The sequence below is a fragment of the Aphelocoma coerulescens genome, chromosome 3 (genome assembly GCF_041296385.1).
Source record: "Aphelocoma coerulescens isolate FSJ_1873_10779 chromosome 3, UR_Acoe_1.0, whole genome shotgun sequence".
Classification (NCBI taxonomy): domain Eukaryota; kingdom Metazoa; phylum Chordata; class Aves; order Passeriformes; family Corvidae; genus Aphelocoma; species Aphelocoma coerulescens.
Window position 1 is genome coordinate 40,362,410 of NC_091016.1, and position 16,800 is coordinate 40,379,209.

The following is a 16,800-nucleotide window of genomic DNA, read 5'->3' on the forward strand; positions in this document are numbered from 1 at the left end:
ATTTTATACTTTGGCAGGACAGAATAATTCAACTGTGTTGTAAATTAGTTGATAATGAACCCAGGAGTAAACTGTGAAATTTAGTTCTTGAACTCGGATTGGATAAAACCACTCCAGTTTAGATGTGCTTGTGGTTTGGACCAACATCTCGCAGTCAGTTTTTGTCTTTTTGTGACTCTAGTTTTAGGTACTAAACTGTAAACATGACAATGTCTTTTTACTTAGGAAGTTTGCTGTATGCCTCAGTACTAAATACAGGATCTTTTGCAGGTCTTCATGTGAGGAACAGTTAAACAAAAACTTGTATGAATAAGGCACTAGTAAATGTTTGCAGCAAACAACAATTACAGTCTATATTCTTTAAGAGTAAAACTGTTCTGTTTAGGAAATTGCCTTTAATATGACAGTTACCAATGCCAGTTAGAAGGGGCCTAGAGAAAGTGCATCTTTTGGGTTATGCCTGTGAGGTCTGGGAGAAACCCCTGAATGCAAATCCCTGTTAAGTTAGGAAATAGCCTGCGCAGTGGTGATACTCAGGAGAGCAGAAGCAAGAGGAAACTAGTTTAGACTCTGAACCCTGCTAAACTAGTGTGAAATCACTGTAATGGATTTGCTTCAGATTTACTACAGTGGTAGAAGGACCTGAAGCCAAAATCGAGGCTGTTGTAGCAAATCTAGTTAAACAGTAACAGCGTTGGCCCAAGCCAAATAATTGGCGATAATCCCCTTAGACAGTTTCAAAAAATAATCTGGTATTTTAAATTTCCTATTTGCTGAAGTCCAAGGATGCACTTTGTCTTTTGGCTAATGTAATAGATCAAGGCCTTCTGTACTGCTTTGGAGCTGACACCATTCTAAACAGTTATTACAGTATTGATCCATACTTCATACCAAATGAAATTTGAGTCTGCCATTCCATTTATCGGATAGCTGGCCAGTATTTCACATTGAAAGTTGTTCAAAACCACCCAAATTCTTCCAATTCATAAAACTAAAACATACTGCCACTTTTAAAATGTACTTTTATGTACAGGGGGGTCATTGAAGCACCAAGAATTCATTTATCTAGCCAATAATATTTGTAAACTAACAGATCTTGTTAGTAGTCATGATGTGCATTTTCCTAGGATCTGTCCAGTAAAACTATTTTACTATTCATTTGTTATACTAAATCAGTCAGTGATCAGTCTGATTTCATCAATAAAATCCTGTTTTATAAACAGACAGCTTAGCTTTACTGTCTGACAAATTTCTGTTCCACTCAGATCCTCCATTATTTATACAAGATGTCATTTACAAAACTTAACACATTTTCAGGATCATAATGCAAGAGGGAATAAACCCCCTACACTGATTGATTACTGTATATTATTGCCATTAGGTGCTACAATTAACAACTCCAGAAAGTGGTTTTTTTTGTTTTATGTAAGGACATCGTATTAAGTTTATCTCAAACTTTAAGATCACCCATCCATGGGGACCTCAGACACTGTACAACTGTCTCAACCAGCTTTTAAAAATGTGGTGGGCTTTTTGTTTGTTCATTTTGTGGGGTTTTTTTGACTCATAAGACTCAAGTTATTGGTGGTATAACAGCTGAAATTTTCACCAGAAATTAATCTGGACTTGTATTAATTTCTTAAACAAAACAAAATATCCACAACACGTAAGTTAAGTGCTGGGGATCTTTCTCCCATACTTGCTATACATACTCTAAATTATATACAGAAGGAAGAAAACCCAGAAATTTCTCCTCACAAAGATCTTTCCTCATAGCAACTCAGAAAACCTTTTTCTTTTTAAATAGTTGTTTCTTATCAGTATGTCAGATTATATACTTTGCTGTGTGTGTGAGACTAATACGTGGCATGTGTTTATCTGAATATCAGAAAATGTTATTGACATTGGAGCTGTGCAAAATATTTTCTGTAAAAGTTGACAATCTTAAAAATTTTTTGTTTCATCATTATTTTCAGTAAGGTGATGTAAATCTTTGCAATTGCAAAAGAAACAAAGATTCTTTGTCAAAAGTGTGCCTTTTGGGGTCATAATTAGTCTTGTGGGGTGTCTCTAGCTGACAGTTTGACGTTGTGCGTATGTTGATTTATTACAATTTCCTAAGCTGTGCTTACCTTAAAATAAATTTTAATTATTTACCTTATAAGTGTAACCTATGTTTTGAAGGTCAAGGTGGGTTTTTGACTTCTTCTTAAGATTAAAGTAATACATTGGAACGTGGTTAGGTTTCTTTCTCTTTTTGCCCTCTGCTTTTGAAGTGTGCCAGCAGGAAATGAGAAGAAAAGTCATCATTTTCAAAAAGGTTCTGTGAATATTTAACGAAATGCAGAATGCAGTTTGCTTTTATGGCTGTATTTCTTCAATGGAAGCAGAGGCATAGTAGTGAAACATTTTTATTATGAAACTATGTATTACATCTCTGACTGGAGAAAAATCTGTCATCAAACATTTCTGTGCATTTCTTCAAAGAGTAAATTCACACTTTCATAGAACAGTTGCTTCTTGGTGCAACTGAGTTGTGATTGTAGAGGCACACTTTTGACACCAACTAAACACTGTGGTCTAAATGAAAGCATCACTTTTCTGTCCATGGAGATGTATTTACCTATACGGATGACATTTTAACAAAAAAATGTCATTTCACAATTTTTATTTCTTTTTAAAGTAGAAGTTAAGAAAGCAAACTCTTCAGGTGTAAAATTCAACAAAATTACTAGATGATCATTTAACGACAATTATTGCATGATTTTGCATAACCCTTGACCTTTTGAAAAAGCAGTATTTGATTTTGAGATGTGCATTGGTTTGATAATGAGTCATCACATACCTGCTGACTCACAGATGATAAATATTTAACTTGGGGAAGAAATTTTCTTGAGATTACAAAAACATAAAAAAAAAAAAATCAGTCCTAGGTTTTAGCTATTAATCCAGAGATTTTCACTGTTAGATGAAATGCATGTAATTGGAAATAACTATTCTGTTGAAAGGAATCCACAGTACTTTGATAAAAAAATCGGAGAGGCTTTAGGGAATATGACAAACTTGATGAGGCCAACCCCAACCCCTCAAAAATTTCTCATACTGTCAGGAGATGAATGAATTACCAGACCTGTAACTTTAATGTATTTTAAGGCTAGTTAGAAGACGTGGAATAGTGATACTCAAAGTAAATGCTCAAAACCAGGAAGTATTTTTATGACTAGGTAGTTATTTAAAGGGAATTATTTATATGGGTGAAACTTTGCTTATTCCTTTACATTTTCTATTACAGTAAACCTACCATCTATTTGTATGTCAATAATAACTGATCTTAGAATGCCATTTCATAGCTTGAATCTTCATTTTGCCTCAAGGTTTGTTCTAGCCAGGTTGGCAATTGGGGAAAGTCCTAAAACAGAAACATTGACACATGCTGATAAATTCAAATGTGGAACATTAAAATTCACATGGAAGCGGAAATGACATTCAGTGTCAGAAGTAACAAATTTGAAAGTCTTAAATAATTCATATAGAGAATATAGGTTAGACAGATTTAATATAAGTGTGCTTTTTCCTAAAAACACCCCCCCCAAACCAAACTTTTTTTTTTGCTTTTTCTTTAAGTCTTTTGTCTGTAAATATGAAAGAAGGCTACACCCCAACATAATTCTTCATTGCAATACTAAACGGTAAAATAGTCTTTCTAATTCACATTGCTCATGGCAGTCTTATTTGAAGTTCCTTTATTAAGTTTGTGGTTAAAGCAGTTTGGGATTTTTGTTGGTTGTAAACTTTTGGCATAATGTGAATACCAGTCCCTTTCAAAAACGGCCTTGAGTTGCTTAATGATGCTTGTGCTGTTCCCCGCGTCTGCTTGGTTGATAACAAGGCCAGCTCCAGCATTCTGTGTAAAAGCATTTCCTACCCAATCAAAATTACCTGCAAGCAAAGGCAGGAATAAACAGTGAGTTTCTAACAATAAAAAAAAAAGAACCAACCAAAAAAAAATGATCTCCTTAAAAGCAATCCAGGATGAAACGCTACCATTTTCCCCAGTGCAGAAATGGAAATCAGTTGTTGGGGTTTTTTTAATACTAGCAGGGAAGAAAAAGCTCCAATACATACCATGCGTAGTGAAGATTGTTCCTGGAAGTTTTAACAGCTCTAAGCCTTCAGAAGTGAAAACAGGTTCTTCTATTTATTCAAAACTAATTTGCTCTTCCTTTCACATCTATTGTATTATTACTCCATTTACTTTCCTCACTGGTCTTTTCAGTGCTAAGAATAATTTTTTTTTTGATGGATAAACCATTTCAAGTTGCAAACTAATAGATCTTTTACAAGTTACCCATTGATAAATACTCTCTGAGGAAAGAAAAATAGATGTTACTGTTTTATGCCAGTTATTACCACCTTTGTCGAAATCTAAGGTAGCCAATTAGCACATTGAATCCTGGGGATAGCAGGGCAAAAAGGATAATTGGACTAATGGAAAACAGGTAAACCAAGTGTTTCAGTTACTTCTTTTTATTTCACTAAAACTGTAGGTATTTTAATATAATTATACACTTACTATTAATTAATTAAAATTTAATTAATATTAATAATATAATTATACACTTAAAAGACATGCAGTATTTTGGATAAAAAAGGCTGTTACTTCAGCAGGAAATGTTAAGCATTCTAAAGCTGTCAAGGATGATAAATTGAAGCTTCATCATAAAGGACATTTTTTCCTATGCTTTCAAGTAAAAGATATATCAGGTCCTTAGCATCCATTGGTATTAATTTCACAGAGCTTTGATAATTTCTTTTATTTGTATGTAGCTGAGAACGTAAGGACAATGGGAAAGAAAAAACCCAACTTGGCTAAGAATCTAAGCTGTGTGGATGAGTTCCAAGGGACTGAGAATTGATCTGGCTATGTAAAAAAATTTAAAATGGAGTGAAAAAAGTTATTTCTGGGAGGGGCGGGTGGGTATCATAAAACCTTCTGGAGATGAGGGAGGAATGAGCTGCAGTATTTGATGTAAAAAAAAAGATTTGGATAGGTTATGAGGTGTGTGTGTTTCGAGCCCATCAGGGTGGGCTGTTCGGAGTAGGTTTTAGTTGTCTCTACACAAGTTGGGATTGTCCCACTGTTGATGTGTGTGGGCCTTGCTTTTGGGTTGCAGCCTTTGCCCTCCCTCGGTCCCTCTGCCCTCACAGGCAGCCAGCCCTTGGCAGTGCATCTGTAAGATCCCTAAAGCATCGAGCTGCAGCAGACCACAATGCATGTCTTCTCTCCTGGCTTTTTAAAATGCCATGAGTTGCTTTTGAATTCAATAGTGGTTTTCTGATCCCATAAGCTTATGCACAACTCAGATTTTTCCAAAGGTAGTTTTCAGCCTGCAATCAGTAGGCATTTGAGTGGTAGTGAACTTTTGTGAGGTGCCATATAGCACCTTTACTTAAATACATCTTCAACCCAAAATACCAGTTAGATATGTACCTAATGTTAGGAGAGTGGCTGAAATGTCATTATAGTAATTGGAATAAGACTTTGGATGATGAGGATGAATGGCATCTGTACGGTATTTGCCAGGATTGACCACAGCTTTAGTGATCACATGGGGAAAGGACAACACTCCATCTTCACTGGCTTGCAGAACCAAGAGGATATGCTAATAATGTATATTAATATACCTGCTTCATAAATTGTGTTACATTTATGTTTTAAGATACTGAAAACAGAATGTTGGTCTTGGGAAACTGATTTGTAGGGGAAGAAAAAGTTTTAACTGAGAAGAGGCTCAAAGCTCAATCATCATCCAGATTCCCAGAGAAATGAACTATTACCTTCACTTAAAAAACATTATCAGCTGTAGACAAAAGGCCTTTGGATACAAACTAGAATTTCTTGAGATGTGGTTACTTACCAATATATGCAGCTCCATCAGTCACCATGTATTTGTTACGATTCAATTTGGGAAGGGAAGTGTTCTTCTGTTCTTTAAGAAAGCAGGCACTCTCTTCCTCAAGGTCAAAGAATTTCTGCCATAAAATAGAAGGAGGCACAGGTTAATGAGAATTGCTCTGTAAGAGACAAAAAAAATACAGTCTGTTCTCTAATCTTTATTGAAAATGAGTTGGTGCTACAGAACAGCTTGAGTTTTTACTGCCAAGCAGTAACTCTAATAAAATGCCAAGCATTAACTTTAATAAAATGTATTTCTAATTAAATTCTCATAGTTTGTGATAGTCCTGCTTTGCCATTCTGAACTATACAAAGTATATGGCTACTTCATGCTAAAAGCAATACAGTGCCAGGTAGTAAAGGCTGTGAAATGAACAAAAAACCCCCATCTTTCTGTTCTGCATGGTAAGAGCCAGGAACTTGTGTTTAGCTCATTTCCTCATTTTTCAAGGGCCACTGGGGTGTGAAGTCTGCTTCAGGATCGGGATTGGCAGACGCAGCAACAACTGAATTAATACCTCTGCAATCACACATTGCATAGCTCCCAACAGGAAACTTGACATTTCAGAAACTTAGAAGCTTCTCAGCATTAAATTTGACATGAAGAGATCAAATTTTCCAGGCAACAAGAGGAAAATGCATCTGTTCTAACCTGGAGGGTGAAGTATGAACAAGTTTAATTTACTTATATATTTATTTATCATTTTAGAGCTATATGCACTCCTTGTCTGATCAGTACCAGACAAAAATGAGCAAGAATACACCTGCACAGCTCAAAAATAGCTTCATGTGGAGGCTCAAGAATACCTTGTGCTGTAGATAGATGTCTGTTCCATGCCACTCCTTTGTGTTTTCCAATTGTCTACAGACAGTTTAGTTCTAGGTCATAACTTCAGCAGGCCATTTAAAAAGCACACACCTTTCTCTGTTCAGCACCAAGCAGAGCTGGCCCCTTCCTGCTGCTCCTTTGAGAGTTACACCAGGCATTCGTGCACTCAAGATGCATTTACAGGGTCAAGTACAAAACTTAGGGAATACAGGATTTAAGGTCCCAAGAAACACAACGGTGAGCTCTTCTCCTTGAGTCTGCCCTTTCTGATTCAAGCTTTAATTTCATGACCACATGTGGTTCAGTGCACAGGACAGAGCATCCCGTAGGTCACTCTTTGCCCTTTGGCTGTGTGCTTATAACATTTAGTCCTCAAACAGCTTTCTACGTGCAAGTTCTTCCCAGGGATCATTTTCTTCAGAGTACTTGTATTGAGTTTGCAATCTCAAAACAGTTTCAGTTGAATCCAGTAATTATTAATGCTTATGTGAATGAGACTCTGAGATGCAGAAAATGCATAATGAGGGACTGTTTTCTAACTGCATTGACCTTGTTAGTTGCCCAGTATTTTCAACGTTTTTTGGCAAAAGAGAAAACAGCCCACTTCTATATAGTGCACACTGTTACAACTCAGTGTTCACAGCTAGGAAATCATGCCCTGCAGTCCCTGCCATCCCTGCCCTCCACAGCAGACTAAAAACTTCACATGCAGCAGCTGGTGGCTGGCTTTGATCAGGACCCTGCAAGGTGTAACAGGGTTACAGTGCCCTCCTTCTAACTCTACACTTCCAGTTGGACAATACAAAAACTTCTATTTGCCTGGTCAGAGACCAGAAGAAATTAGGAGGAGATTCACATCTAACAGAGAAATTACGTCTGCATCTCCTTCTCCAGGAATACCATTGGCAAACCAGTGTACCCTGCAGCTGCAGCCAGCCACTGGCACTCACTGGAAACTTTCAAGCCAAACTGGTCTTTCCATAGGGATAAGAACAAAAAAAAAAAAAAAAAAGGAAAACAATCAAGACAAGGTATATCACAGGGATGAAAAGCTAAATGAAAAATAAGAAGTTATTGAGTATGCTTTGTAGGACTTGGACATACTATCCCCAAAAGAACAGAACAACAGGGGGATAGGAGGTCATGTGGTGCAGGTGTGTGTGGCATTTTGGTCAGAACATAGGGAGGTTTTGCAGCAGCCTAGCAATTTTAAATAAAATTTCAATCAGAATTTGTAACAGGTTTCTCTTAAAACTTCAATGGTTTTATATATAAACACACACAATACATATCTGCAAGACAGTATTTTGTGTACTGAGGTTAGTCTTCTCATAGCCAAAGCAGAACTAAGAGGGAAAAGGAGAATTTTCAATAGTTCAATAGGTAATCTAGTTTTTACCTTGTTAACCTATTCTTTCTCCTCCATACACACACAGAGTTTTTTTTCACTTTGAACCTGGCTATAACAGATGAATACAAAAGAAATGCAGCTTTAAAAAGAAGTTGCTCATCTGACATGCTTTTTGAATTTAAAGAGTATTGAGATGGAGCCTATGGCACAGTTTTCAGTCAAAATCAAATTGATACCTGCAAACTCCAACACTGGCTTATCACTTGTACCACGGTTTATTTAAGGCAGTGGCTCACCCAGACTGGGAAATGTGATGCACAGCATAGAGGGAACTGACTTACTGTTGTACCTTTACAACTCTCTACAGCTGATTTTTTTACTGGAACTTGTTTTTGTATTTTCTAACTGCAGAAACTCTAGCTGGACTATTTACCTAGGACAGATGTTGACAAGTACGTTTTTCTTTCCTTTTATCATTTAGTTCATGACAAGATAAATTCTGTACAAAAGATTTTACCTGCTGTAAATAGATGGCAATGGATATAAGTATTAGGTACCACTTGAAAAAAAAATTCTGAATACATAAATAGAATTTTGATTATTAATATGGACCAAGCTAGAAGTTACTCAGAAGTGAAGTGGCTTAAATGGAGTAAACTATGTATGGGGTTTTTTTTACATAAAACCACATTTTATGCTGTTTTTTTACTGAGGAAACTTACAATAACAACATACATTATAACAAAAAATCTTATTTTTAGCTATGCGTAATACCACTTACTGTGTGTATAACAAATAGTATTTCCTTTTTAGAATTATTGTCAATTTTCAAAAAGCCAGAAGGATTTTACAGGATTGTCAATTTAAGAAATCAAAATAATTCAGCAGATTATTTAGAACTGTTACCTGGAAAAACAAAACAAAACCAGAAAGACCCACAAAAAAGCCCCCAAGATCCAAGGTGGCTGATTTCCAGTGTGCCTCAACTTTATGAAAGGAACTGTATCACACTTAAAGTAGGACTTTACCAAACATTCTGTTCTCTAATACATTAGTATGGTATTTCTAACTTGCCTCTTCTGCATGTCTAATGTGGCCCCAGAGTGGTGTTTCTAGTCTTCTCAAATTTGAATTTGTACTCTGTATTTTAAAAATTTCAAATCTTCATTATTTTTTCTTGTACTTTGCACTTGACGGAAGGACAAGTAGATGCTTACACAGGTTAACAGTAAGGTTACATGAATGCAGACTAAACCATATTTTTGTGCTGTCAGATTTACTCTTATCTCACAATATAAACACGATCCATGGCCACAGTTCACTCTGTTGGCTTTGGTGTGAAAGACCACGTGTGGTGTTTTACAATGGGCTCTCCACCACACTGACTGCCTTTTGGCACCACTGTATTTTTCTGTCTTAATTTTGAATTCTGTTACTACTAGGAGTGAATTATGTTCAATATATTACATTTTCTGATATTCAATGAAATTTAAAGACTTTGACACTAACAGAGAACAATTCTCAGTTGTTAAGTTTTCTTGATTCTTTTTCTTCTGAGGGGTGGGGAATATCTTGTATTTCAAAGCAATATGGATTATACTTACAACTTTCAAACTACAGCTTGGAACTTCAGTGCAAATAGCTTTCAGAGATGAAACGAAGTTAAAAGTAAGGGGATCTGTGTCTCTTGAGAAACTTATGAGAAGCCGTACTTTAATACTTCGTAAAACTAACGCTTCTCTTATCTTCCCATCTAAATATGGCCAGTACCTGTGGAGAAAGAAGACAGTATTTGCGGAGAACTTTAAATTTGGGAGAGCCGCTCCCGTGCCCGAGAGCCGCAGCCAGAGGGCGCTGCTGGCCAGCCCAGACACGGCGACACAGCGCTGTCACAGCTGGCGCACAGGGAGCTGCAACACTGGATCTCTCCCTGGCTGACATCCTTTGTTTAACCCCGATGCATTGGGACCGTGCAGCCTGGGGACTGCAATGCCCTCCGTAATTTCCTCCGTGGGGAACTGGGAGCTGCTGTGCAGGGTGCCTGCGTCCTTCGGGAGCAGCAGATGAGATGGGTCACTTAAGGAGGATGCTATGTGTTTTCCTGAGGAGGGTTGCAGAAATTCTGCCAGGAATGGGATGATGGCTTCCACGGTGCTATTCTCACAAATGATAGCTAGGTTTGTATTCCTGACATTTGGCGGGAGCAGGTCAGGGCAGGCAGAATTAAACAAAGAAAAATGCATGTTTTCTACATTCCAGCAGCATCAAAGCATCTGGGCTAATGAAATGTGAGCTCTACTGTGCCAGAAAATAACTTAGAAGCAGGAACTGGGAGCTGGCAAGGTAGAGAAGCTGGGGCAGTGCCTCAAACACAAAGCCATGCCGTAGGAAAAGCATTGAAGAATTCATGTAGGTGGCTTCCGTGGATCTCCCTAATCCAGCAGATTGCTGAATTCTTCCAGCATGAGAATAAAGTAAGGAGGAGTATAGGAGATAACATAAACTGCAACACTGTAGTGCTTCTACATACTAACATCCTTTCCAACATACAGGCGGAATAGGAGGGATACGTATTGTGAAACTGAGGTTCCTACAGCACTGCCCATGATTCTTTCCCTGTGATGGAGGCTGTACACAAGGAGTTTATTGGAAAAACTCTCTCACAGACTTAAAGAAGTTTATGCTTGGTATCAGTTGTATGATAATTATTTTTTGAAAAATTTGAGCAGAACAGCTCTAAGTAGAAAAAAGTACATAATCACGTGCCTTGTTTGGCTTAACTGTGTTCAAATAAAGTGCATAGATGGAATGGCAGGCTTTGCTAGATTCTAAATTCATTCTGAGCATTATCAAGAGTAGGAGGGACCAGTGGATACCTGCCTCCTGAGTTGGATGGTTTTGATGCACTCTGGCTCCAGTTTTGGACCATGAGTGTTTTTTAATGGTCCATCCAAACTGGCTGTTTAAAAATTATGTGGTTTCATTTGGTTTTAGCAACTCTCAGTTAACCAAAATGTGATATAATTCAAATGTAACCTATGCTGAATTGGGAATTTTCATTTATATGTGTATGCCAATAAGATAATGACATTTCCCACACTGTATACAAGTCACAACATATTATTTCTCTCTTAACACACACACACACACACACACACACACACACACACACACACACTCTGTGGTCTCAGGATAGTCAATATAATAGTGTAAGAAATAGGATTAATGTATAAGCAGACTGCTATATTCCTGGGTCCCAGTCACTTGCAGATGGTCAGACTAGGAAATTTCTGATCTCCTTCAACAGGCAGATCCAAAGTTTAGGACCCAGAACTGGAAATGTCTTCTTAGGTCCCAATTCTGCTCCCATTTACATCAATGGCAGGACTCTCACTGATTTCAATAAGAGCAGAACTGGGCCCCAAGAAATGGGTGCACAGTAGTAAGTAATCTCCTGTGGGTTCATTTTCTCCAGCAGACCCTAGTGGCATTATGGTAACCAGCTAGTCCTGGACTTGGACACTCACCGTTTGGCGTTGGTGTCGATGACAATGGGCAAGTAGTCCATGACAGCAATGTACACAAACTGTTTGGCATCGTCAATAACACTGTAGATAGCTTCAATATCCAGGACTCTGTCCTTGGGGCAGAAGAGTTTAGGTGAATTCTGTGAAAGGAGAAGTTCAAGTACGGCATTAAAAATAATTGATTTATTTTCTCTCTCCCTCAGTCTTCTTGAGATGATAAGTAGTATCCATTATTTTAGTAGAGATTATTAACTAATGCCTTCAGCTGTCCTGCTAGAATACTCAAAGCTACAAAGGAGAGCTATTTGCTTACTTGCCCCTCAAAAGCCCCACCATTTAGATGTAACTGGGGGTAAAATGCAGAAGACACAGACTTCAAAACATCTGCTGTCATCAAAGAAGCTGTAATTGAAGTCACATTTCAGAGAACTTTGTTCCAAAGAGCCCCAGGACGGGTTTCTGTAAGATGGAGTGTTCATATGTTATTGCCACAGGAGCCTGATGCTTCACTTGTGAGCAGGAATTAAGTGTTTTATGTCAGTTGCAGGGAGATACTGTAGTTTTGCAAGAAACTTTTCTTTAAAACAAACACAGCTTCAGGTATAAACTACCCAGCACTGAGCTGGTAAGTGGCAAGCCCAGATCTCAGCTTTTCTGCCTTCTGTCTGGGGCCGTCGAAGGCAAGGGGAAGCCAGCGGAAATTGCTCGTCTGTGGCAGATGTGCCCAGGACTTTCTACTGTCCTGCACAAGCAGGGAGAGAAAAGTGAACCCCCCCTTTCAAGTTGCTTGCAGACACCACCATTCCTGGGGCAGCAGATGTTGAAGGCACTTTAACCCAGCTGAACAGGTGTTTTCCTGCCACTGTATCACCTTCTCACCTTCATTTCTTGCTTGGGTGGCAGCTGAGAGCCAGATGGGTATGTTTCCTTTAGGGACAGATCCCAGGGGTTTTATTAGTCTTCCTTAATTTCAATACACTGCCTGTCACAGTGGTTTCTTATTACTGACTGGTGTTCTTATGGATTTACTACAACTAAGTACAGAAAGTATTAGAAAATTAACCGTAGCAAGATTTCAAGACCAATATTCCAGATCCATTCCTGAACACTAAAAAGCCTAAACCTCTTACACTTTATCAGCCAGTCTGGAAGATGAGTTTGTTGCTAAGCAACACTAAGCCATGATTCCCAAGTGTAACAAAAAAATTCAATGACTGTGTATTATGTTTGTTTTATATAGCACTAACATTGAAATATGTTTCCAAAAAAATGAATTTTGACTCAATAAAAAAGTGTAAAGTAATTTAAAGGTAGTTAAATAATTAAATATAATTTATGTCAATTATCTGAAACTTTTTGGAGGTTGCACCAAGATGTTATTCTTAACACTTGTATTATTCTCTTGAATTTTTAAGTTACAGAACAGCTGAAGAAAGAAATTCTTATGCATTGTATTTTTCAGATACATTCAATATAAATATCAGAAAGTGAAAGACTTCTTGAAGATAATTAGAAGAAAAATTTCAGCAAAAATTCTCTCTGTAGCATTGGGCTTCAACATTCCGCTTGTTACTCTGTGGCACAGCTGATCCCTGCCCTGCAAGTCCTGGACCGGTCTAGGACTTGTCTCCATGTTGTGTAGTAGCACTTGCTGTTCTGATCAAGTACCCACTTGTTCCTCTTCACCTACCAGAAACAGGCCTTTATTTTGTCTGGGAACAGCACCATTCCATGTCCCTACTCGGGGATGTGCTATCCCGAACCCACAGGGAGGCAGCAGCCTGTCTCTGCCCCAGGCAGGACTGCCATGGCAGCAAGGGAACTGCCTGGCTCCTGGGAACTTCCTTCTGATCATTAGTTCAGGAACACACAGCAGCATTAACACTTGCTCCACCAAGTCAGTCCCAAGCAACTCCAGGACTGCACTTCAGAGGGTCATGCTGGCAAACACTGAGAATTTTCTAGTAGGTGAGAAATTTATTGAAGAGCCTGTTTTCAGGAAGGAAGAACCAGCCCAAGTGGCTGTGGATACAAATTCAGGTAGCTCTTGGAATTGGACTTCAGTGATATGAGCTTCTGAGTACCACTGAGTCCTTCCTTTTTTTTCTGAAGTGAAATTTCAAGAGAAGAGGCTTCCTTGCCCATAAGAAAGGAAAAATCACAGAGAGGAAGTGAACACTGAAAACTGAAAATAAGAAGTTTCTGTAGAGTCTCTCTCCATCTGCCTTTGTCTAGGGTCCCAGATTCCTTAAACTAGGCCTTAACCAGCTTTCCATTCTGTCTTCCCCTCCAGGACCGACTCTCATCAGGATTTCTCCATTTCTTACAGATTTCTTAGAAAGGAGTAGGATTTAATTTCTCAGTGCATTATCTAACTGTCCAAAAGTCCATCTCTCATTTCACCTAGTCCTTAAGGTTCTCCAGAATCAATGGAAGTGTCCATTTTTCCAAACCACTATTAATTCTGGCTGTCTTAGGCACTTCCACATTTTCACTCCAAAATAGTTCTCTGTCTCTCCACTGACTGTAGGAGTATGAAAAATCCTGCACAGCAAAACATTGCCTGGCTCCCAGCAGGTAAAGGGGAACCCTGCCCTGTATAACCACTCATCTGCACTGTCTGGTGCCAGTGGCTGTACAACTTAACAGTGGGCTACGTGCCTTGTGTTGTTTTAGACATAATGAGGCTATAAAGCAATGGGGGTTTTCCCCTTGTTTTATAGAGAATGGAAAATAACTCTTAGCAACTTTGTTATATTCCCAATTTCGAAGCGGTAGTTTACACTCACGTAATTACTCCCAAAATGAATGATACTCCTCATCTTCCATCATCTCTATCTCACTGGGTACTTTTTTCCAGTTTTGCTACAGAGCTGCTGAGATGGAGGACTGCTCCACTTCTTTCCATTAAAAATACATGCACAGACAGTGCTTCCATGGGGATCACTGCTTGAGTTTTAGAAGTTTTAAAATGTCATTCGTAAGTTGAAGTAGATGATCTTGTACAGAAGTACAAATGCTTTGCAACAGTGCGAATCCTTTAAAATTGCATTGATAAAAATGCAAGCTCTGATACCAAGCTTATTCTGTATCATTTTCTATGTCAGATTAATGGTTCCTTTACTCTCAAGGCATTCATGTTCTACCTATTAATGTAAGTAAAAGAATCTGATTTGAAGGGTCTCTGTATTGTTTTCTGAACATGAGTGGAAAAGTGTTGAACATTACAGAGAAAGGGAACTTGAATAATGCTCAAATGAAATCCAGCAGCATCTTCAGTCCTGGCAAACTGCATGTCATAGAAATCAGAATTAAAAAAACAATATTGTGATTTGTCAGATTTCCAGGTCTTCCAAAGATCTTGTGGGTTAAGTAAGTTTCTTCCCTTCCCCCCCACTCTGGAACTCATTTCAGAACTTACCGACACAAAAGCTTCCGATTTCGTCTCGTTCAGCTGCAGTGTCAGCTTATTTTGAGTATCGTACACTCCATAGAGTCTCTTAGACCAACTTGGAGGTATTTTATTCTTGTACCTTAATGAGCTATACAGGGCAAATATCCTTTGTAAATCCAGGACCAGGCAGCTACAGTTGTATACAATGACGCCAAGTTCCTTCATCTGTGAAATTAAAAGTTGGATCATTAGCGATGTTTTTGCTGATGGATCTATGGATGTATGCAGCAAGAATGCAAAAACCTCACCTTGGGTACTCTGGTTTTCTGGGTGGCAGTTTCTTCACATGTTAAAAGGGAGATAATGATACTTTTCTCCCACAGAAAGTCAGTACACTGTAAGCATCAACATTCTCAGATATAAATTATGAGGAAAAATAGTCCAAGTAAATACTGACAGCAGAGTACAATTAAATCTGTAGCCTTCAACAGGCACAATTTCACTTCTCATTTAAGTCAAGGCATGTCTCCTGATCATCATAAATCTTGTTTTGGCAGAGATTTCATTAATTGTACATCCGTAGTACCTAAGTTGTTGACAGAATTTCATTTTGAAGGTATTGTCTGGCTTTTGTAACCAAAGTGTAACCACATGCTCACTCTCTTCCCTTCCTTTGCTTTAGAACAGCTCAAGAAAGGACTGGTGTGGGCCTGGATGCTATTGACCTCTTGTTACCTGCATTTCACAATAGTTCAGCCATTTCCTAAAACAAAGCAAGAAGAAAATCTGCATGTATCTGTTGAAAAACCATATGTAGGATAAATATTTAAAGGATCTGTGCTGGGTTTCTGCAGGCAAGCTCTCTTGGTAGCATGCCTGAGAAGTCTGCCCAGCCTGATGAAGGAAATAAGGGTAATATGAACTCTCCAGCATGCTTATTACCCTTTCACACCAGAATATTCCCACCGATGTTATTCCCTCCGATGAGACCTCCACAGTCACATGGTTCCTGGTAAAAGTGTATCTTTCTCTAAAGCCTGTGGGAACTCTGAACCCTGCACTGACAATATCTCAGTGCTTGTTCCAGTGCAATTCTCCCTGACTGCAGATGAGAACCACTCTGCAGGAGTGGGCAGAGGGAAAGCAAAGGAGAAAACTGAACCTTGACTCTTTCTGTGGTGGGTGAGCAGAAATGACAAATACCAATACTCCAGTGAGAAGGCAATTTGATGGGTGACACATTCTTCAGGTCCCCAACCTGGAAATACCACATACCTAAGAATACACAACACTGAGCTATCTCATTCCCAAATATTTGCCAAATAGTTGCAACCACAGGAACAACACCTAATATTATTACTGCCTAATTCAGAATATCTCTGCAAGCTTCTTTAATCTTTTATCCTGCACAGATTAAATTGAAATTTGCAGATAGTTGGAAAAAAGAGACATACTGCACTGAAGCCTTTCATTTCTGGATAAGCCAGTATATTAATTTTGATGCTAAATATAAATATGACCAACATCCTAGCTGAAGAGTCTATTTGGAATAATATCTTTAATTTTTCCCCTGGGTGCTGGTATCTTTGAAGATGCTCCTGTATTCAGCTCTAGGCTGTCCCTGTAGTCTGGGCACTGTTTGTCTCCAAATATTTTTAACTATACATTATCATTGTTTTCACTGTGTGCTGCCAATACAGCTCTCTTAATTGCCAGGCATGCCATTGCAGAGGACTTGTTAAT

General features: G+C 38.4%; 1 protein-coding gene across 5 annotated transcripts in view; it reads right to left on the reverse strand.

Moving 5' to 3' along the window:
* Positions 1-2,395: 2,395 nt before the first annotated feature.
* The window catches only part of PLD5 (phospholipase D family member 5), a 177,645-nt gene continuing 163,240 nt past the window's right edge, over positions 2,396-16,800 (reverse strand). For all 5 annotated transcript variants that reach the window (XM_069009899.1, XM_069009898.1, XM_069009901.1 and 2 more), the window contains 5 exons: positions 15,085-15,282; positions 11,664-11,803; positions 9,741-9,906; positions 5,919-6,033; positions 2,396-3,939 (listed from right to left, as the gene is read on the reverse strand). In XM_069009899.1, the coding sequence (XP_068866000.1) occupies positions 3,704-3,939; positions 5,919-6,033; positions 9,741-9,906; positions 11,664-11,803; positions 15,085-15,282 (855 nt within the window). In that variant the 3' untranslated portion in view covers positions 2,396-3,703. The remainder of the gene's footprint in view (positions 3,940-5,918; positions 6,034-9,740; positions 9,907-11,663; positions 11,804-15,084; positions 15,283-16,800) is intronic.